The following is a 19,405-nucleotide window of genomic DNA, read 5'->3' as shown; positions in this document are numbered from 1 at the left end:
TGCAGCAGTGCCTCAAATAAAACCCAACAGAAAAGTGAAGTAAGTACTTTGAAAGCAGCACTCACCCAACCAAGAGTATTTGTGATATCACTGGTTTTCTGAAGAAAATTTGCTAATATTGACTTGATTGATGGGAAAGTGAATATTCTGGAAATGTTCAGAAGAAAATTATTTTTAAAAGAAAGCAAAATCCTTTTGGATACATTACATTTAAACACAAAATGCCAAAAGAGATAGAGCAATTTCCAATAAAGAATTCATTTACACTGCTAATATGTGAAAGATTCCATGACATTAGAGTGTGGGTTATCTCATGAGCCACTGGCAAATGAAATGATGAGTTATTTCACCATGTAAACCATGTGGCTGTGAGTGTCAGGAGAGGGCCGTGGTTCCTCACATTTTAGGAGGTCATGGGACCTACAAATTGGAAAGTTCTCTCTCCCTGAAAAATGTACATGTATATAAAATTGACCATAAAATGCTAGGTTGTTCTCGACTACCTGAAGTACCAATTTAACAACCTCTTTTACAGTGAGTGGAGCAGCTTTGATTAATTTTGCTGAACATGTTTTTGTGCATCACAGAAAACTAAAAACGGAGACTTAAAAATGTCAAAGGGGTCCACAAAGGTTTCATTTCATTTGTTTGTTTTAATTATCAGCTTCTATCACCTTTTCCAGTTAGATGAAAGCATGTTCTATGCCACCAAGGCAACATGCAACATTTATAGGAATTCTGTTCCAGAAAAAAGGCCTCAGTTGACTGACACACTGTGTTGGTCAAATGCTTATTTGCCTTCTGGGGTAGTCTGACCTTTCTGATCACTGAACCAGGCCTTTGTCTTCCTTAGTGCACAAGAGAGCTATATTTTATTCTAGTAATGAGTAGCTCAAATGTAAATCTCTGACAGGGGACCATGAGAAGCTCAGGGTTCTCAGAGATAATACTGCATCTGTATCAAAGCCTGGACTTAGAGAAGGTTATCAGCATTAACCTCTGTCCCCCAGATCTGGGCCCTCTGAAAGCACACCTTTCAAATCTAATATGTTTGCTCCTAATATTTGCTTTGCTTAGTTACACCATTCCCACCCACCTCTCCATTGATTTAGGGGAAAGTGAGAAGAGTGCTATGGAAAGTCACTTTATGACTTGGAGTGATACTTAGGAAAATATTCTGGTTCAATAAATATGCAGATTTAAAACATGCCAGATATTTCTAACAGTGTTTATGTTTTTAAAGAACTATCAGTGAATTCAAAAACCCTTCCAAACTTTTCCACCTGAAATGAGTAATAAACTTTTTTTTTCCTGTGGGTTGGGATGGTTTTAGTTCCAGTTTCTTTATATGCCTAGTAATAAACAGTCTGTTATGCTGCCCAATTATAAGATAGATTAGTGGGTGGATAGATGCAGAGTGAGAAAGGAAAAGAAATCAGAGACAATTTTCCACTGAAAGGCCACAGCCATTTTATATAGCTTTTGAAATAGATTTGAAATTAACCTATAAAAAAGGCAGTAAATGTCTGAAAAAATTATAGCAATACATATGTGTACTGTGGGAAATTTCTATAAGCAGCTGGTTCAATGTTTCACTCTTCTCTCTAGCTGCTCCTGATTCAGATGATGTTGCTCTCTATGTTGGGATTGTGATAGCAGTGATCGTTTGCCTGGCGATCTCTGTAGTTGTGGCCTTGTTTGTGTATCGGAAGAATCATCGTGACTTTGAGTCAGATATTATTGACTCTTCGGCACTCAATGGGGGCTTTCAGCCTGTGAACATCAAGGCAGCAAGACAAGGTCAGTTGACATTCCACTTCACACCCTGTTACTTATGCATGTAAGCAGTTTCAAAATCAATGACTTTAGAGTCATCTCATTCAGCTAGAATGTAAGCTCCATGAAGACAGCAATTTGAGTTAATTTTGTTCATTAGTGTATTGATGTCATTTACATAACAAATTAGAGTTAACAAGATAAATCCTCTTTTTTTCTTTTCTGACAGATTGCTCTGTCACTTTTTAACTTCTAATTAAAAGAGTTCCCTGATTGGTTGACTGATTTCTTGAGTCTCTTTTTTTCCTTCCTTTGACAAGATATCTTGTATTGCTATGAATAGAATGATTTACCAATGAACCCAAATCCAGTATAGACCAGGGAAACCATAGCTAATCATCACCTAGTGAGGCTCGTTGTTCAATCCAATCTGTTGAAATAGCTAAATACCTTGGGCATAATGAGTAGACGTCAAAGCAAATTATAGAATGAGCTTGACCACTTACTTATAGCCAATAATAAAAGAGCTGGTAGTTATCTGATTGCCCTGTTTTCAGTAGAGCCTGTCTATCCATCTCCGATATTAGCTGAGCTGCTTTACTTTTGGCTCAGAAAGTGTGAGGGGGAGTCTGACTAATGTAGGTTGGCCTGAATGGAGAATGCCAATGAGATTATTTTCTCTTTCTGACTCAGATCTGCTGGCTGTACCCCCAGACCTCACGTCAGCTGCAGCCATGTACAGAGGACCTGTCTATGCCCTGCATGACGTCTCAGACAAAATCCCAATGACCAACTCTCCAATTCTGGATCCACTGCCCAACCTGAAAATCAAAGTGTACAACACCTCAGGTGCTGTCACCCCCCAAGATGACCTCTCTGAGTTTACGTCCAAGCTGTCCCCTCAGATGACCCAGTCATTGTTGGAGAATGAAGCCCTCAGCCTGAAGAACCAGAGTCTAGCAAGGCAGACTGATCCATCCTGTACCGCATTTGGCAGCTTCAACTCGCTGGGAGGTCACCTTATTGTTCCCAATTCAGGTAATTCCTAGAGGTTTAAATTGCAAAGAGGCAGCTTGAAACATATTTTTCCATACCAAAATCTTTTTTGTTCGTGGGATGTTTTCATTAGGCCTGAAATGTTAAATGTGACCTATCCAGCCCAAATCTACTTTCAATGTAAACAGAACATTACTTCAGACAAATCAGCAAAACCATTTCTCTTCCTCCAACCAATTCTGAAAACACTTCCCCTAGAAATTTTATACTCACAACTTTCTGCTGAGGTGTAATTTAGAACCATCATTGACCTCCTTTTTACCAGAACTTCAGAAGGCAACATCAAGCCACAAGTCCTAATGTTGTCATTATACTTTAAAAGGACAAACTAATTATTAAATATATCATTTGGTTAAGTTCCAATTTACTACATGAAACAATACTACAGAAAACAAATTTTTTGATCATCAGAGGTATCATAATAGACATCAAGTCTTCATTTATTAATCTAACTTGATCACACAGTCTTTCACCTCACAGTATTGATAGTGTACACAGTACTCACTCCTACCTCTGATATTTGTATCCAGAATCACCAGATTCATCAGGTGTGCTTTTGTACTATTACTTGGTTTCAGTTTATTATGTAGTTTCTCTGTATCTAGACAATAAGCCTCATAAAGGTCTTTCATGGTGAATGAAAGTTAATGCCTGATACTGTTGGATTAAAAATCGATATTCATTAATCAATATTAGTAATGAGCTTGGAACCATGGGTCATAAAAGGGTTAATGGCTTCCTCTCTAAATCTATCTAATTCTTTTGGACAAGGCTGTGAGTATTTTGTAAATACAGTAATAACTAAAATGTAAATACCTAAAGTGTTGTCACATTGAAAAAACATAATATGTGTATACTCAAGGAATATACAGACCAAAGAGTCTTCAGGCCTGAATATGAAATTTTATTTGATTCTTCCTGTCATTCACTCTTTCATTTCAATGCCTTGGCAACTTTTACCCTAAACCTTTAAAAGTATATTTTAACAAAATCAAAACATTTAATAAAATACCATTTTTTTTCACAGTTTACATAGCTGAGATCATGTATTATATAATGTTTTCCACCCTTTTCTCATTAATCCTCATGCTATTGCATGCTCTTTAAAATCATGATTTTAAATATCTTTATAACAGTCCATTATTGAATGAATCAAAACATACTTTAAGGTTCTTCCATTGTTTAAACATTACAATTGTTCTCAAAATAGTTCTTTTCCCTCTGATATGTATTGGATTCTGCCTTTTCTTCCCATTTCTACCTACCACTTTTTCATATGTGCATTATTTTAAAGGTCTCTTAAGTGGAAGGGAGTGAGCTAGCATGTTTTAAATTCTTCCTATGTATTAGGCAATGGTGATCAACATATGATATTTTATTTAATGGACAAACAATAGTTACCTATTACTTTATATTCATAATGCTGTTTCATCCCTATAACAAAGATTAAGGTATGTTTTATGTTTTCAATGAAAAAAATAAAAGCACTGAGGCTTGGTAGCCTCATGTGTGATCTTCCTGCTGTGTCCTCCACAAATCATTCTGTACGTTGACAGTCCACTTCCTACAACACCAGGGCTCTCACATTACTCTCCTTCTCAAGAGGTCTGTGGCTCAACATCTTCAACCAGTTACATGAAGGCCTACTACCTCTTAACTCTCCATTCTTTTTTCTTGAGACTTTCCAGTGTGGTCAGGCAAGTTTTCATATTGCCCCACGCTCATTTGGCATATTCCATTTCCTCGCTAATTAAATTATGAATTACTCAAAGACAGGAAGACTATCTTTTCCTTTTTGAAATTCACAGCAGTGCCAAACACTGTACTCACAAGGATGCTTCATAAATTTGTATGGAGCCGAAGGAAGCTGGATTTTAGGGGAATCAAATGATGGAGCCAAACATCTTTGGAGTGCTGTCCACACTGAATCACTCTTTGTGATGATGAGCAGTGGTGTGGGCCCCAGACCATCACCATGGGCATCACCTGGCAACTGGTTGAACTAAAAAATCTACCCCACACCCCATATCTCTGAATCAGAAACTCGGGGTAGGGACCAGTAATCTGTCGTTTAACAAGCTTTCCAGGTGGTTCTGACGTGAGTTCAAATTTGCAAGCCACTGCCACAGCAGACACAGTTAGCTGAGAACACAGCCCAATCTAATAGTTCTGCAAAAGGGCACCGATTAGCAACTAACTAGAAACACTTTGACCTGCTGTGACTAAACTAGGAGTTAGTGTTCACTTTCTAGAGTTATGTATAATAAAAGGTCTTCACCAATTCTTATACCATTGTGGAATTACATTGATGCTAACCGGATATTTAAAAAATACATGTTGTTTTTTTTTTATGTTGAAGTTGGCATTTCCCTGACTTTGAATCTTGTGGGGATTTTCAAAAAAATGGAAATGATGCATCATTACAGCTGTTTGAAATTTTGAGCAGTTGTTGGTTTTCCCCTTGTCTTGCAAGGAAAACAACAGTGGAACCATCTGTCTGTTCCTCAAATAAAACAAGAGTTTAAAAAGTTACATCATTCCTTTAAGTAATTCCATAAGAGTTCAGAGGGAGCCGTGGTAAGGAGGCCAATGAGGAAGGAAAATGGAGCAACTCGGAATATTTACAGGTCTTTAGAGAAAATGAAGCAGGCTTACGGCTGCACGGTCACAAAATCTCCTCATTCCCTTTTACGTACTGCAAAAGCTTTGATTCCTAGGCCTTATATGACTGCTTTTCTCTTTTGCTATTCAGGAGTCAGCTTGCTGATTCCCGCTGGGGCCATTCCCCAAGGGAGAGTCTACGAAATGTATGTGACTGTACACAGGAAAGAAACTATGAGGTAAATATGCTTTTTCTGGTGCATTGACTTTACCAATGTCTAACTTGGAGGAGAATTGTACAATAGACACAATAGACCCAACATATTTTTGTCTCAAGTGCCTTGCTTCTGGCATACATTTTTTTCCCCTTGACCTACAAAAGGTCAGGTTTTACTTCTCTTTGTCTTTGAGGCTCCAGACGCTTTTGCAGATCTTGAATATGGGTAGAAGGCTAGAGATCTTTTCCCAAGTGGACACGTTGCCATATTTCCTGGAAAAATGTCCAGAAATGTGATCCCTAGATTGTCCAGAGAGACAAGTGGGTAGACACAGAGACGTCGACTTCATGGGATCTGGCTCAGGAATCCAGCCTGTTCCCATTACAGAGTCAAAGGTCACAAAGGATTGGACAACTCCTCCAATCCCTACCACTCCCACTCAGCCTAGCCCTTAATTCTGACCCACGATTCTTCCTTTTGTGACTGTCTTCTAGCTTAAGTATTACTAATTTCCTTCTTATGTTTAACACTTATAAATTCCACATTAGGCTGTTCAGAATGGGTCTAGGATTGATTAAAACTAGATTGAATTAAAAGGTTTTGTTTAGAATGTTTCATAATCATAAAGAAGTTATTTTAAGTAAAAATAACAAGAGGCATTGAGAAGTCCTAAATTCAATTTTCAGTTTGGCCTCTAACAAATCGTATTGGGTATTTCTTGATTAGTTTCCATGTAAAATGCGTGTGTTAAATAGTGCTTTAGAAGCCTGATTAATGCTTCTGAAGTACACCAAGATCTTAAAATGAAAGATGTTGTTAAAATGGAGATCCTCATCATGTAATTATCATTGTTTTTCCCAAGGGGAAGAGCATCGGCTCCTCAGCCCTGAGCTCTGAATATAAAGCATGAGTGACAATGCAGAACTAGGTTATCATTATAACGCATTATACCTTTTCTTTTCCCAGCTCTCATCCTCAGAAAAACGTCCATTTTTAGTCTTGTTCTTCACTAGCCGTAAAGCTTTTGTATTATGCTCTCAGGTGGAGATATTGGCATTTATAATTGGTGTGACCCAGAACATTTTTTTCCTCGGGTGGTGTACTTCCACCTACATAAATACTAGCCTGTCTAAGAAAATAATACAGTTCTTGAGCATTATTCATGCCTTAAATTTGAGCAACAGAAAAATCACTAAAAGGCTTGTATTTACCCACATCAAATATTCATTTTTTTCATTCCCAATGCAAGGCAACATTCACAGGCCCTCAAAGCTCCCTTCTTTTGCATCAGGAGAAAAGAAGATTAGCAAACTCCAAGATCTCTTTATTTTATTTTATTTTTCTTTCTCTCATCCAGAGTCAAGGTTAGCATTAAGCACATCTATCCATCAAGGCCTTTGTCAGCATGGACATTTTGTTTAAATAGAAATAAGTATTGGCTTGTGCTTTATGGTGAGAAACAGTAAGATGCCTGAGCTCTCCTATTTTCCATCAGATTATCATTATCTGCAGCTGAAGATCAAGCCTTAAGGGGCTGCTGCAGGCACGGGCTGAAGCTGAAAGAGGTGTGCACTCATGTGCCTGCTCTCCCCATACTTTCCTTGGCAGCCGAACCAGGATAATTGTACATTTTAGATGAAAGAAAGAGAAAACAGAAAATTGATAAAGCTAGACACTTTTCTGCTTTTAGGGTTCTCTGCCTTTGACTATAATGAAACGGAAACTATAAATCACTCCTTGCTATGCCTACCATCTGAAGTTAGGTGCAGAGGGAATTACTCTGTTGAATTTGGTGTGCATAAAAGAAGTTCTGTTTATAAAAATGAAGCTAGGAAAACCTCAAGATCTCAAAAGAAAATATGCACTACAGACCATGAACCAAGAAACAAACACAGGAGGATAACAGTTTCAGATAAATGAGAAGTCTTCTCTTCACTAGTTTTCTGTTATGAACTAGATGCATTTTTATTGTAAAACACAATGGCAAGAATGTGCTTTAGGATATAGTCATAATACAAAGCATCCCTGCCCTTCATCCAGCAAACTCTTAATTTCATTTACTTCTCACTACGTTCTGCAAGCTGTGATGAGCTCCACTTTAAAGATGAAGAAACTGAGGCACAGGGGAATTGGGTTCCAAAGCCAAGGTTTCAGTTAGTACCTTAGCAAGGCAGAATTCAGACTCAGGCTTTTCTGATCACAAAGCACTTTCTGCTTCCTAATGTGCCATCCTCCTCCATTGCACCAATGCACAAACCAAACCTCTGCCTATGTATTACGGTGCATTTTTGGATACACTTTCTATTGCTCACTAAAGATCCTTTCTATCCACACATGATACAAGACAGAACTTCTTTGGAAGAAGACTCTGTGAGGACATCAGGAGCTGTGATGTTACTATGCATTCATAGGAAAATTCTGAGCATTTTTCTCCATTTTCCTTCTCTCTGATTCCTTTTATTGCATCCCAAACTGGGTATGTTTCCAGCTGGATGGTATCCAGCTGGTCATCTGCGGATGTGAATTGTCTGAAGGGAGGCGTGAACTTAATTACATGTGGCATAGTGAATGTGACAAGAGGGGTCTTATCATTGCTGAATATGCTCTAAGCGAAAGAAGTGCAGGCTGGCAGCTGAACAGCCTGAATGAGCCACAGAGATGAGACAAGCGGTCTCTGACCAAAGAGGGTGCAGAGCTGCAAGGCTGTGCTCAGGATTTCTATGACTCCTGCTTTACAGATCTCTGGAAAGGCGGCAAAGCCTTTGTTTTCCTGGTGGATACAATTTCCACAATTAATGCTGCTAACATGGGCCTTTTTGCCTTGTTTCTAGTAGCAGTTTGCACAAATGAACCCGACCTAGACTGAAATTTTGTTCTTTATTGATTCTTGTTGGAAAACAATTGGAATTGAAGATATGAAAGTTGATTTTCCCTTTTCTCTGCATTCTCTACTCACCTAGCAGTTTTATCAAAGGGTGAAGAAGTCAATTTAGAAATTGCAAATACAAAGGTAAATAGAACACCTTTTTTGTAAACCGCGGGGAGCCATGGAAAGTCTCTGAGCAGCTGAGTGACACAGGAATAGCAGCGCTTTTTAAAGATCGATCCGGTGACAGTGCATGGAATGCATCGGTGGAGGGAACAGAAGGACTCGCCCAGAAGGCTTGGTGCCTGGGTGGGCCCTGGCAGTAATGCAGGTGTCAGGAGAGAGGAGGAGGAGGAACCGGGCCGGAGGGTGAGCCAGGTCCCAGTCTGAGAGAATGGAGAGGGTATCGAGAGAATCTATTTCAGAAGAGAAAGTATTTCACAGCTGGCTAGAAGTGTTGCAAAGGAGGGGCAGAACACACAGAATAGATTCAAGAATCAAGCCTGGGGCACTGTGAGAATTGTGAGAAAGGTGAGAAGCAGCAGTGGCTCCAGGGGAGAGGACAGATTCCAGTTTGGATGCGTTCAGTGTGAGTGGGGATGTGGATTCCTGCTACGGACGTGGAAGTGAAGTCATGGCAAGGAAGGAACCTCCAGCCGAGAAAATGCAGAAGCAGAAAGAACTGGGGAAAGAACTTTAAGAAATACTCCTGTGAAGGTTTGGGTGTGATGAGAGAAACTAGATAGAACATGTAAGGATAAGGCAAATGAAGAGTTTGCATCTAGCACAGTACTTTACATATTACTGTGTTAGGAGTAGTGGCTCCTCAATGAATATTTCCTAATGAAAGTACGAAGGTTTGTAAGGGTAGACAGACAAACCGTGGTATAAATAGGATCTCAAAAATCAAAGGTAAAGAGAGCTCCAAGATGGAGCCTCAACACGAGGTGTCATTAAAGTAAAAATGTAAAGGAAGAGGAAGAACAACAAAAAGATTATTAGATTTGTCAACTGTGGGACATTAGTGGTGTTCAGAACTTTTTTTTTTAATTGGTGGAATCCCCTTAGCAATGGTTTAAGATGTGAGATAGTAGTGTGGCAACTGACACTATCATATATATCTATTAAATAATAAAGTAATGTGTGAGGATAAAGGTCCAAAATTCCCTATGTAGGTAATTGTATAGAGATAGACTTGCTTATCATGTTATTTTTTGGAACTTTGTAAAATAGTAGTTGACATTATTCTGTCTCAAGGAAACACAGTGATCTTTGTCCTTTTAGTAGAGTCCTTTCTCATTCATGAGCCTCAAGTTCCTCAGTTTGAAGGAAGAGCTATAAAAAGGCTAACAGTGGGAGTTAGTGAGTCCAGGTATATTGAAATCTTATCCTCATACTGTTCTTGACAATGTTCATTTATTGAAATCCTACTTAGAAAGAAATGCTTCAAGATAGTTTATGAAAACACTTCTCAATAAGAGAAATAAATTTAAATAAGTGGATAAAAAAGGTAAGAAAATGGGGAAAATAAAGTTATAAAAGATAAGATAAAGTAGGCGAGCAGTTAGAATATAAAATAGTTGGTGTAATTCCCAGCACATTTGCTAGTACCAGGTCGTGAATTTACTATTTCTAAGCCTTTCAAGAAGGGAATGTGTTAAGTTACAAGATCCGCATGTCCATGAGGAAAAAAATATGCTCAGAAGAAACTCAATTATTTTTCCTTTGGTTCCTCATAAAGAAGACATTTTGCTAATGCAGTGAACAGCATCCTTAAAAGAAAAACAGCAATGAGTTTCAAGGGCTGCTTCTATCAGTGTCCCTCAATGGAGGTAGATAAGCATAATGCTTATCAGTTCTGGCTTAATCCAGGGATAGATTTTGGCCTGTCTAGGGAAATGGTGGCACGCCCTTCGGAGTGGCTTTCATAAATATTATTTTTGCACAATTGAGCTTTTGATAGCAAGTGAGTTAGATATTCCCTGTCAGGTACCTAGAGTGCAAATATTTCAAGTTGCCAGTTATGTGTGAAGGCCTGTGCTTTAAAAGGCAGCTGAGCCTAGGGTGGGATTATCATCCTGAGGGACCAGATAAAAGACATGTCCATTACTAGAAGGCATCTCCTGTTCCCACAGAGGTGGATGGAGACAGATTCTTTCCTTGAGCCTGCTCTAGGAAACAGACAAGAATAGTTTCGCAAGGACTTAAACCCACTCTAAGCAACCCAAAATACAGCATCGTGTGAAAGAAATTAAATGATTTGTGTTTGAAACCTACCTAGCTTTGCATCCTTAGGCAAGTGTGTTAATGTCTGTAGATTTCAGTTTCCTCTTCTGGAAAAGAGGTAATAGACATACACTGCCATACAGGTGTACCATGAGCAGCAAATGCAATGGCTTATGTGAAAGTTTTGTAAATTATGCGCTCTTGATTAGAAGTTCTCCTCACTGATAATGACAAGCAAAGGATGAGAAAATATTTCTGACAGGAAACTGAAATTTCTCTCTGTGGGCTTTGTCCTAGAGGACTCAGCACCCATCCAGCATTTACTGGAATATTATCCTTGTTGGACTTTGGAAAACATTTAAAATTTTAATCATTGTTCTTTGCTGAAATTTCTACTTAATTGATGCTTCTGAAGCTAATTTTTGCTCTATGTTCATTTCCATATCATCTGCAATTAATATTTACAGACTGCTTGAATTGCTTAGAAAACACATGAGACATAGAGAAGTCCTTCTCTGCAAAAACAAGAATCTGAGATATTTTTATTTTCTGCTATTTTCTTCTATGTAATTTAATAGCTTCCTTTGTATAAAGGAAATGTGTTACACACTCTGACCTTAGTTTTCACATAGTTAAATCTTATCCTGCATAACTCCTTACATATATGCTCAGATATTTGCAATTTCAATGCTATTTATGTCATCTTGAAAGCCTATAAGAGAATCTTATCATTATTTCTTCTTTGTTTTTCACTCCCTGTTAAGAATTCCACTTCACCACTTCCCTATTCATTACATTCTTGCACCTCACTGGGTTAATAAATTCTTTTGACACCTACTGCCCCTCCTTCCTCCCTCCTTCCCTTGCTATCCCTCCTCCAAGAATGGTGCCCATCAATATTGCATGCCAGGGGTGTACTTGGAGAGTACAGGTCTGACAGCTCCCCAGCCCAGCAGGGAGCCTTCTCCCTTCTGTTCCAAGTCAGTGATGAGAAGGACCCCTCCTCCTTCCTGCCTCAAGCACCGGCTGCTAACACCAGACTGAGAGATAGATGTCTCCAATCCCCAACTATATTGCAAAGACCACTTGAAATACATTCCACTCTAGTCTCCTTCCTTAAAAGTTTAATGTTCACTTCTCAAGGTACACTTGTAACTAGAAGGTAAGAGTTGTGCTCAGAAAAATGCAATCATTGGTTTTTTCCCCCTCCAGGAGAGGAAAAAATAGAATTAAGCAATAATAAAGTCACTCCTTAAGGCAGATAGTATAGTATTAACTATGACACGGTGAAAGCAGAACTTGACTTGTGTTCTAAGAGAATGAATTTCAGACTGGAAGAAGGACAAATTGGGTTAAGAGAAAATGAAAACCAAGGTGGTAATGGGGATAGTAATGAGGTCTCAAGTTGCTCCCAATAACCTTATAGTTCCAAATTTAAGTACATTCCCAAGTACCTAAATAACTTTAGCTATAATGGAGGAAAGGGTATTGTTATTTAAAGAGAACGGAAATGCTATTAAAAGACTAAAAGTAGGTAAAATTTGTGTTGGTTTTCTAAATAGGAAGAAAGAAAAGCCATAGGTTGGTGAGATCCTGGTGCAATTTTAGAATAAGTGAGGAAGCAGTGATAGCCAAGAGTTATTAAGGGGAACATATACCAAATTTTAATTGTGTTCTTAGAACTAATAGTCAACTGTGGAAGCTCTAAGATACAAACTTACTTGTGAGCTACCAAGTTAGCTGCTACAGTTTTATGCGTGCTGATGAAACACACAAGACTTGTGGATCAAAGACAACAGACAGCTTTTTACCCACAGCGATAGCATTATACAGAGTACCATCATTTTTGTGCCAATTTTGTGAGCCCCATTTTAGAAATGGTGATGCAAAAATGTTCAGATGAAGTCTACACACTCAATGGTTGCATTCCAGAAAAGGATCTATGAGCTCAGGGAACCTGAGTCTTTTATAATGAGGAGTAGACATGCCTGCCATTTGCTCCAGAAGTAGACATTGTCTTTATCTTTCAAGGCAATTGCTATACAAACACCCATGCATAAACATGAGAAATCCATGGATAATTGTCTTCCAACAATATTAACAATAATAACAACTGCTACCATTCATTGAGTGTTCAACCAGGGTACCCATAGATAAAAGCTAACTTCTGGAATATGTAATAAATAATACATAAACCATAGACAAAAACTAGAGAAAAATCCATTTCAAGTGACCATTGCAATTATAAAGGAATTTGATGTGTCCCTTGTCATATATATGTGAATGCCATCAAAAGATGTGAACCAAACAATGTCCATTTTAATGGGTTTATATTTGGTGGAACTAAATAGCTCAAAGTATTGATATCAGACTGGAAAGAGGTTCCAAATGGTATCCTTGAAAAGGTCTCTGCCCTTGCCCTATTCTTGTGTTGCAAAGTTATCAATGGTTAGAATGAGAACATAAATGGCAAGCATATCAGAATTAGGGAGGAGAAAAGACCAGAAGAGATAGCCAATGTTTGGAGGAAAGATAGAGCATGAAGAAATAGATGACCCAAAATTTACCTTGAAACTATTAAGTTCAAATGAAAAGCTAAATATAAATTTCTGTACATAGGTTTAAAAGCCATCATTACAATCATGGAACCAGACTTAGCCTAAGAGCCTTTCATGTTAGGAATACTTAGAGTGGTTAGTTTAACAAATTTCTTAACTTCCTTGGAGCTTCACTGCTTCATTTTATAAAGGAAATGCTTAACCATACTATCTCTATCTTCCCATGTAACTGGAGCCTGCTAAATAATAGTTGTAAGTAATTCCTTGATTGGGAATAATCAACAGCAACAATTTTGTGAGGCATGAATATAAACACAGATGGCAAATCAAAGAAAATACTCTCTCATACTATTTGAGTGTTGAGTTCAAGATGCCACCACTTTAACGAGGACCTGGAAAACAATGACAAGCATCCATATGAAAATGAAGATAGAAACCCAAGGAGAGATCTGGAAACCATGCTATTCCAGCTGAGGGTGGAAACATTGAAGTTGTTTGGTCTGTAATAAAGACTGTAGAGACATCATAATGATCTCCAAATACATGAAACAGTGTAGCATCAAAAGCAAATCAAGGATACATACAGAGAAATTTCAGGAAGTCAGGTTGTGCTCATTCTAAGTAAGAATATTTTGTAAATTTGAGTTTATAGTAAACGAGGTGACCTTTTAGCAGTAATGGAACAATTCTGGATGTGTCTATAGCACTAACTATATGTCAGCCATGTTTTAGAGGGGTTCTGGCTGGATGGAAGGTGCTGCCGAATGACTTCCAAGGGCCCTTCTAAAATTCTGTTGAGTCCATGATTTCAAAAGCTATGCTCTTCTGATTGAGTGAGTAGTTTGACTGTTGTCGTTGAGAGGGCATTTATTTTCATCTCAGCACTAACTAGCACTTAGTTGTGAGACTTGGGGCAATCCACTCAACGCCTTTGGAACTATATCTTCACAAATTTACTGATAGGCTAGGTTAATTTATCCATTTGCTTGTTGATTACAGTCCTGTTAGGGAAAAGATTAAAGGCAATTTTTATATATAAGAATAAAGAATCTGCATATTTTAGGTTCTTTCTGCCCAGATTCTCTGAGCATGAACTATACAAGAGATCTCATTTTAAGTTGCTGTATAAATACAGTTCTATATTATTTCTAGTCATATTTGAAAGAATGAATCTGCTGTACTAGCCTAAATTATTCCTGAAAGTCATTTGGACTAAGTTTAGTTCTAGAGTGTCCTCATTCTGAAATGATTTTTTAAAACTATTTTTCAAGTCAGGTCCTGAAACCACAAAAGTATTTAAAACCCTGTGAGACCAGTGGCAAGAATTATCAGAAAATCTGCTTATGTAACTTCATAGGGACTCTGTTCATTCTCATTCCATCTTGAAAGTGTCTGTACATAAATTTGGAGGAAGCTACCATAGAAAGACCAGTGTCGGAGGGAAGGGGATCAAAGAGATGCTGGCAAGTTTATTGTTATCATAAAGACTTCCAGTCCTGCAAGATCAAGGTCTTGGTATAGACAGCATTTAATTCTGTATCACCTATTTCCTCTCCCCAACCCCCCAGAAAAAAAAAAAAAAAAAAAAAAAAGAATTCCAGGAGAAAACTACTTGACCTGTTTGCCTTCAGAACCCAAGTGCATAGTTCATGAATACAATGGAAATGTCACTGAAGCCATTCTCTGCTCTCCTCCTAGGCCACCCATGGATGACTCTCAGACACTTTTGACCCCTGTGGTGAGCTGTGGGCCCCCAGGAGCTCTGCTCACCCGCCCCGTCGTCCTTACTATGCATCACTGCGCAGACCCCAATACCGAGGACTGGAAAATACTGCTCAAGAACCAGGCAGCACAGGGACAGTGGGAGGTGAGCTGCTGTCGGGATAAAGATGCTATGCAAGAATAATCCATGCAGATAAGCAGGAGCAATTATGGGAGGCCTTTCATTTATAAAGCAAAACATGACTGGAATTTTAGCTCACCCTCAAAATGAGAGAGAAACAGGCAGGCAGACTAGTTCCTGAGTGTTATATCTTCTGATTGACAGGCACACAGAAAATGATGGTCACTCATTAGACAACTCATAGGAAAGGTGCACGTAAGAGTTGTAGACATGTTCCTTTTGGAATATAGATTATATATATGTCTATGTATATATATTGTGTATATGTGTGTATATATAATATATACATATATATGTATATGGGGTGGCTCATGCCTGTAATCCCAGCACTTTGGGAGGCCAATGCAGGCGGATCATGAGGTCAGGAGTTTGAGACCAGCCTGGCCAACATGGAGAAATCCCGTCTGTACTAAAAATAGAAAAATTAGCCGGGCGCAGTGGCATGTGCCTATAATCCCAGGTACTCGGGAGGCTGAGGCAGGAGAACCGCTTGAACCCGGGAGGCGGAGGTTGCAGTGAGCCGAGATCGCACCACTGCACTCCAGCCTGGGCAACAGAGTGAGATTCCATCTCAAAAAAAAAAAGTATATGTATATATACGTATATAATTTGCAGATCAGAAACATTGCAACTGGATCAGAAAATGTTAGGCACTTACTTGCAGACATGTACCTGGGATATAGTTCTTGTGAACTTAACCTTGGAAAACAGAAAGGGTGTGTCTCCAAAGCTCCACTAGAAGGAAGAAAATCTGCAGCATTCTGGCTGTCTGCAGCTGCTGTCATCAGAACTTCTTAAGGACAATGCTTTAAACAAGCCTAGTTCTTTATATTAGAACTCTCCACTTAGCACCTATATTTCAGTAATATGTTTATCCAAAAATACTCAATAATTTTAAAACTATACTATACATTTATACTTGTATAAAATGTAAAACATATAAAATAGGAAGTTATAATATGCAAAGTATATATTATATGCTTTGTGATTACTTATGATAATTTTTTAGGAAAAAATTCTTAGAAAAAATACACATGAAGATTCCAGCTCCTAATATTTTAAGAAAATATAGTATTAGATGTAGAAGAGTACCAGAGTATCCCTGGGATTCACTGGGATTTCCTTCCTATGGACATGTTCTACTCTTGACCATATCAGGGGATCACTGCTTGCCGAAGCGTACATAATAAATAAATAAATACACTTTATGTTGAGTTAGGACCAGATTTAACCAGATCTAATTTTCATTCTATTTAAGCTTTAAATGATGTATCTGAAAAACATCCCGTCTTAATCCGAAGTGATCCTAAATTATTTGCATGATTCTCTTCCTATTACCCTATCCATTTCTGGGTTTGAGTAGTTACAATAACAACGACATTAACAATAAACTGAGCAGATGAGGAAAGTAGAAGAGGACAGTCCTCATGAAAGCCCCCTTGTACTTGTGAGTGACTGGGACGTGGGCATCGTTACTCTTTGGCCATGTCTTCTAGGAAGCTTTCTGTACCATGTCACCACTAGGGGATACCGGAGGCTTTCCTTTGTCCTGGAGAAAGCAGCTGCTTTCCAGGTGTCCTTTTGGGACTGGAATAAACCTGGAGGTTCTGAGCTTCTCTCTTTTCCTTTTTAGGGGCTTCCTCTGGGGGCATAGGTTCAGTAGAAGAAATTATTTCACTGATGCTATTAAAACACAGCTCTTATTATAGCTCAGATCATGTTGCAAGGCCTAATAAATAATAACCTAGGTGGCAACCTTTCACATCTTTGTGTAGCCCTCTGAACTAAATGTATAACTAAGTGTTCATTCACTGTTTCAGCAAATGGTTGTGGGACACTCACCCTGAGCCAGGCCCACTGGAATACAGTGGGAAGCAAAGTTGACATGATTCCTGCCCCTGCAGAGAGACTGACTGACTCTTGTCTCTGACAGTGCAGAGACTGACTCATGCTCACGCGTGGATTTCTCCTGCCTGAAATTTTCTCTTAAATTCGAGTTAATTAAAAGTTGGAAGATTTCACATTAAAATCTGAACTTCCAGCCTGTCTTGGAACATGTGAGGCTTTGTCCATACTTGGCCTGCATTCCTGCATAGCAACCGTAGGCCGAAGCCCAGCAGAGGCTGAGCTCTTTAGACAGGCATGCGCTCTGGTTCGCCACAGTCTCCATCATTCCTCCTTGTCTGTGGCCCTGCCTACTTCACATGCCTCTGTTACCTGGTTGCCCCAGGATGCATTCGGAATCCCAACCCTTGGTTTTTGCATCCCATACATGGTCTTTCAGCTGATATATTCTGTGGCCTGAACCATATAGATGAATCAAAACTTGGTTGAATTAGTAACTATTTTTTAAAATAAAAATCATCACTTCCATTTATTTTTATTTCTTGCTAAATGTTTTCAGTGTCTGAAAGAGTAGACTGTTTAATGACACATAAAAACCCATCTCTTTAGACTGAAAATTTCACTGACTTGTCTCCTTCAATTTAGCTTCCAGCTTTACTGCCAGCTGCTGCCTTTAGAATTTCCCTGAGCTCCTTCTTGTGAGCTCACACACCATCCCAGCCCACCCTGCCCTCATCCCAGCTCCCTGACACCAAGTACCATGTCCTTGGCCCCTGGTCATCTAGGACTTGGGACAGCTGCCTGCTTGGCCAATCCTCTGCTCAGCCATCAGTCGTCAGATGACGACTCAGGTACAACTGCTCACATGATCTAGGTTGAGTGTTTTCCGTTTAAACCTTTTTGCAGCAAAATCCTGCTTTCACATACACACACACACACAATATGAAATCCTAAATATATAAAACATGTTAAAAAGTTGTGGCTGGGCGTGGTGGCTCACACCTGTAATCCCAGCGCTTTGGGAGGCCAAGGCAAGTGGGTCGCTTGAGCTCAGGAGTTTGAGGCCAGCCTGGCAACATAGTGAAACCCCATCTCTATCAAAAAAAATTAGCCAGGTGTGGTTGCACACACCTGTGGTCCCAGCTACTTGGGAGGCTGAGGTTGGGGGATCACTTGGGCCTGGGGGACGGAGGTTGCAGTGGGCTGAGATCTTGCCACTGAACTCCAGCCTGGGCAGTAGAGTGAGACCCCTGTTTCAATTAATAAATTGAATAAATAAATAAATAAAAGAAGTATACTGACCCAACAACAACAAAAAAAGTAACAGAGAAATGTATCTTACGTGTCATGGAATTTGTCAGGTCTTGCTTTTCTTAGAATCTGACAGCCAAGATTACTTAGAAAAAGCAGTGTATTTCTTTAGGAAGAAACTGTCAGGTGAGTTTTGAAAGAACATAGTAGAATTGCATATTAATATATTATTGCCCAGTTCCTTAATTTATCTAATTCTTTTCACACGTACAGATTTTTAGGGAAAATGTAGATTCTTAGAAGATCAAAAAATGCGAACTGAAAGACATCTAAATAAAGAATATTCTCAGTGTAAAGACAATGGTAGAAAGAGACAGAATGATGAAGTCAAGTAGACAGATTATAAACTCTGAGAGAGAAAAAAGACCAAGTAAAGGATAGGTCCTGCTCTACTCACCATTCACCACCATCCCTGGTGGCCGGCATGCATCCTGGATGACTTAGCCATGGCCCTTCCCTCTTGTCCCCCAGGATGTGGTGGTGGTCGGGGAGGAAAACTTCACCACCCCCTGCTACATTCAGCTGGATGCAGAGGCCTGCCACATCCTCACAGAGAACCTCAGCACCTACGCCCTGGTAGGACATTCCACCACCAAAGCGGCTGCGAAGCGCCTCAAGCTGGCCATCTTTGGGCCCCTGTGCTGCTCCTCGCTGGAGTACAGCATCCGAGTCTACTGTCTGGATGACACCCAGGATGCCCTGAAGGTAAGTGCCTCTCACCTAGCCTGCCCTCTTCACCTCCACCTGGAAGCCAAGGTTTTGCAAGGCTGTGCACACTTGGAGATGTGGCTGTGTGTGTGCACCCAAGTGTGTGGACACATGTGTTTGGCCCCAAAGGATGCACTTAAAAAAGATAGACATTTCTCTGAGGCCATGCTGATATATGAGCTGTTTACACTGATTCCTCCCAAGGGCTACTTTGTTTACCTTCCTTGATTTCTTTTAATGAAAAATTTAGAAGAATTTGGCAACGAGACCCATGGATGGTAAATAATCTGCTTCCATGTTTATCTCAGCTGCGTTCTTCCTATAAAAGGAATTGGCA

The 19,405-nt window shown here is 39.3% G+C and overlaps 1 protein-coding gene across 2 annotated transcripts in view; it reads left to right on the top strand.

Moving 5' to 3' along the window:
* UNC5C (unc-5 netrin receptor C) overlaps nucleotides 1-19,405 on the top strand; it is a 388,152-nt gene that overhangs the window by 334,900 nt on the left and 33,847 nt on the right. For both annotated transcript variants that reach the window (XM_008955313.5, XM_003829912.5), the window contains 5 exons: nucleotides 1,609-1,800; nucleotides 2,470-2,814; nucleotides 5,585-5,672; nucleotides 15,000-15,168; nucleotides 18,832-19,065. In XM_008955313.5, coding sequence (XP_008953561.1) covers nucleotides 1,609-1,800; nucleotides 2,470-2,814; nucleotides 5,585-5,672; nucleotides 15,000-15,168; nucleotides 18,832-19,065 — 1,028 coding nt within the window. The remainder of the gene's footprint in view (nucleotides 1-1,608; nucleotides 1,801-2,469; nucleotides 2,815-5,584; nucleotides 5,673-14,999; nucleotides 15,169-18,831; nucleotides 19,066-19,405) is intronic.

The sequence above is a fragment of the Pan paniscus genome, chromosome 3 (assembly GCF_029289425.2).
Source record: "Pan paniscus chromosome 3, NHGRI_mPanPan1-v2.0_pri, whole genome shotgun sequence".
NCBI classification, from domain to species: domain Eukaryota; kingdom Metazoa; phylum Chordata; class Mammalia; order Primates; family Hominidae; genus Pan; species Pan paniscus.
The sequence above is the reverse complement of the archived record's forward strand: the minus strand, read 5'-3'. Positions and strand labels throughout refer to the sequence as shown.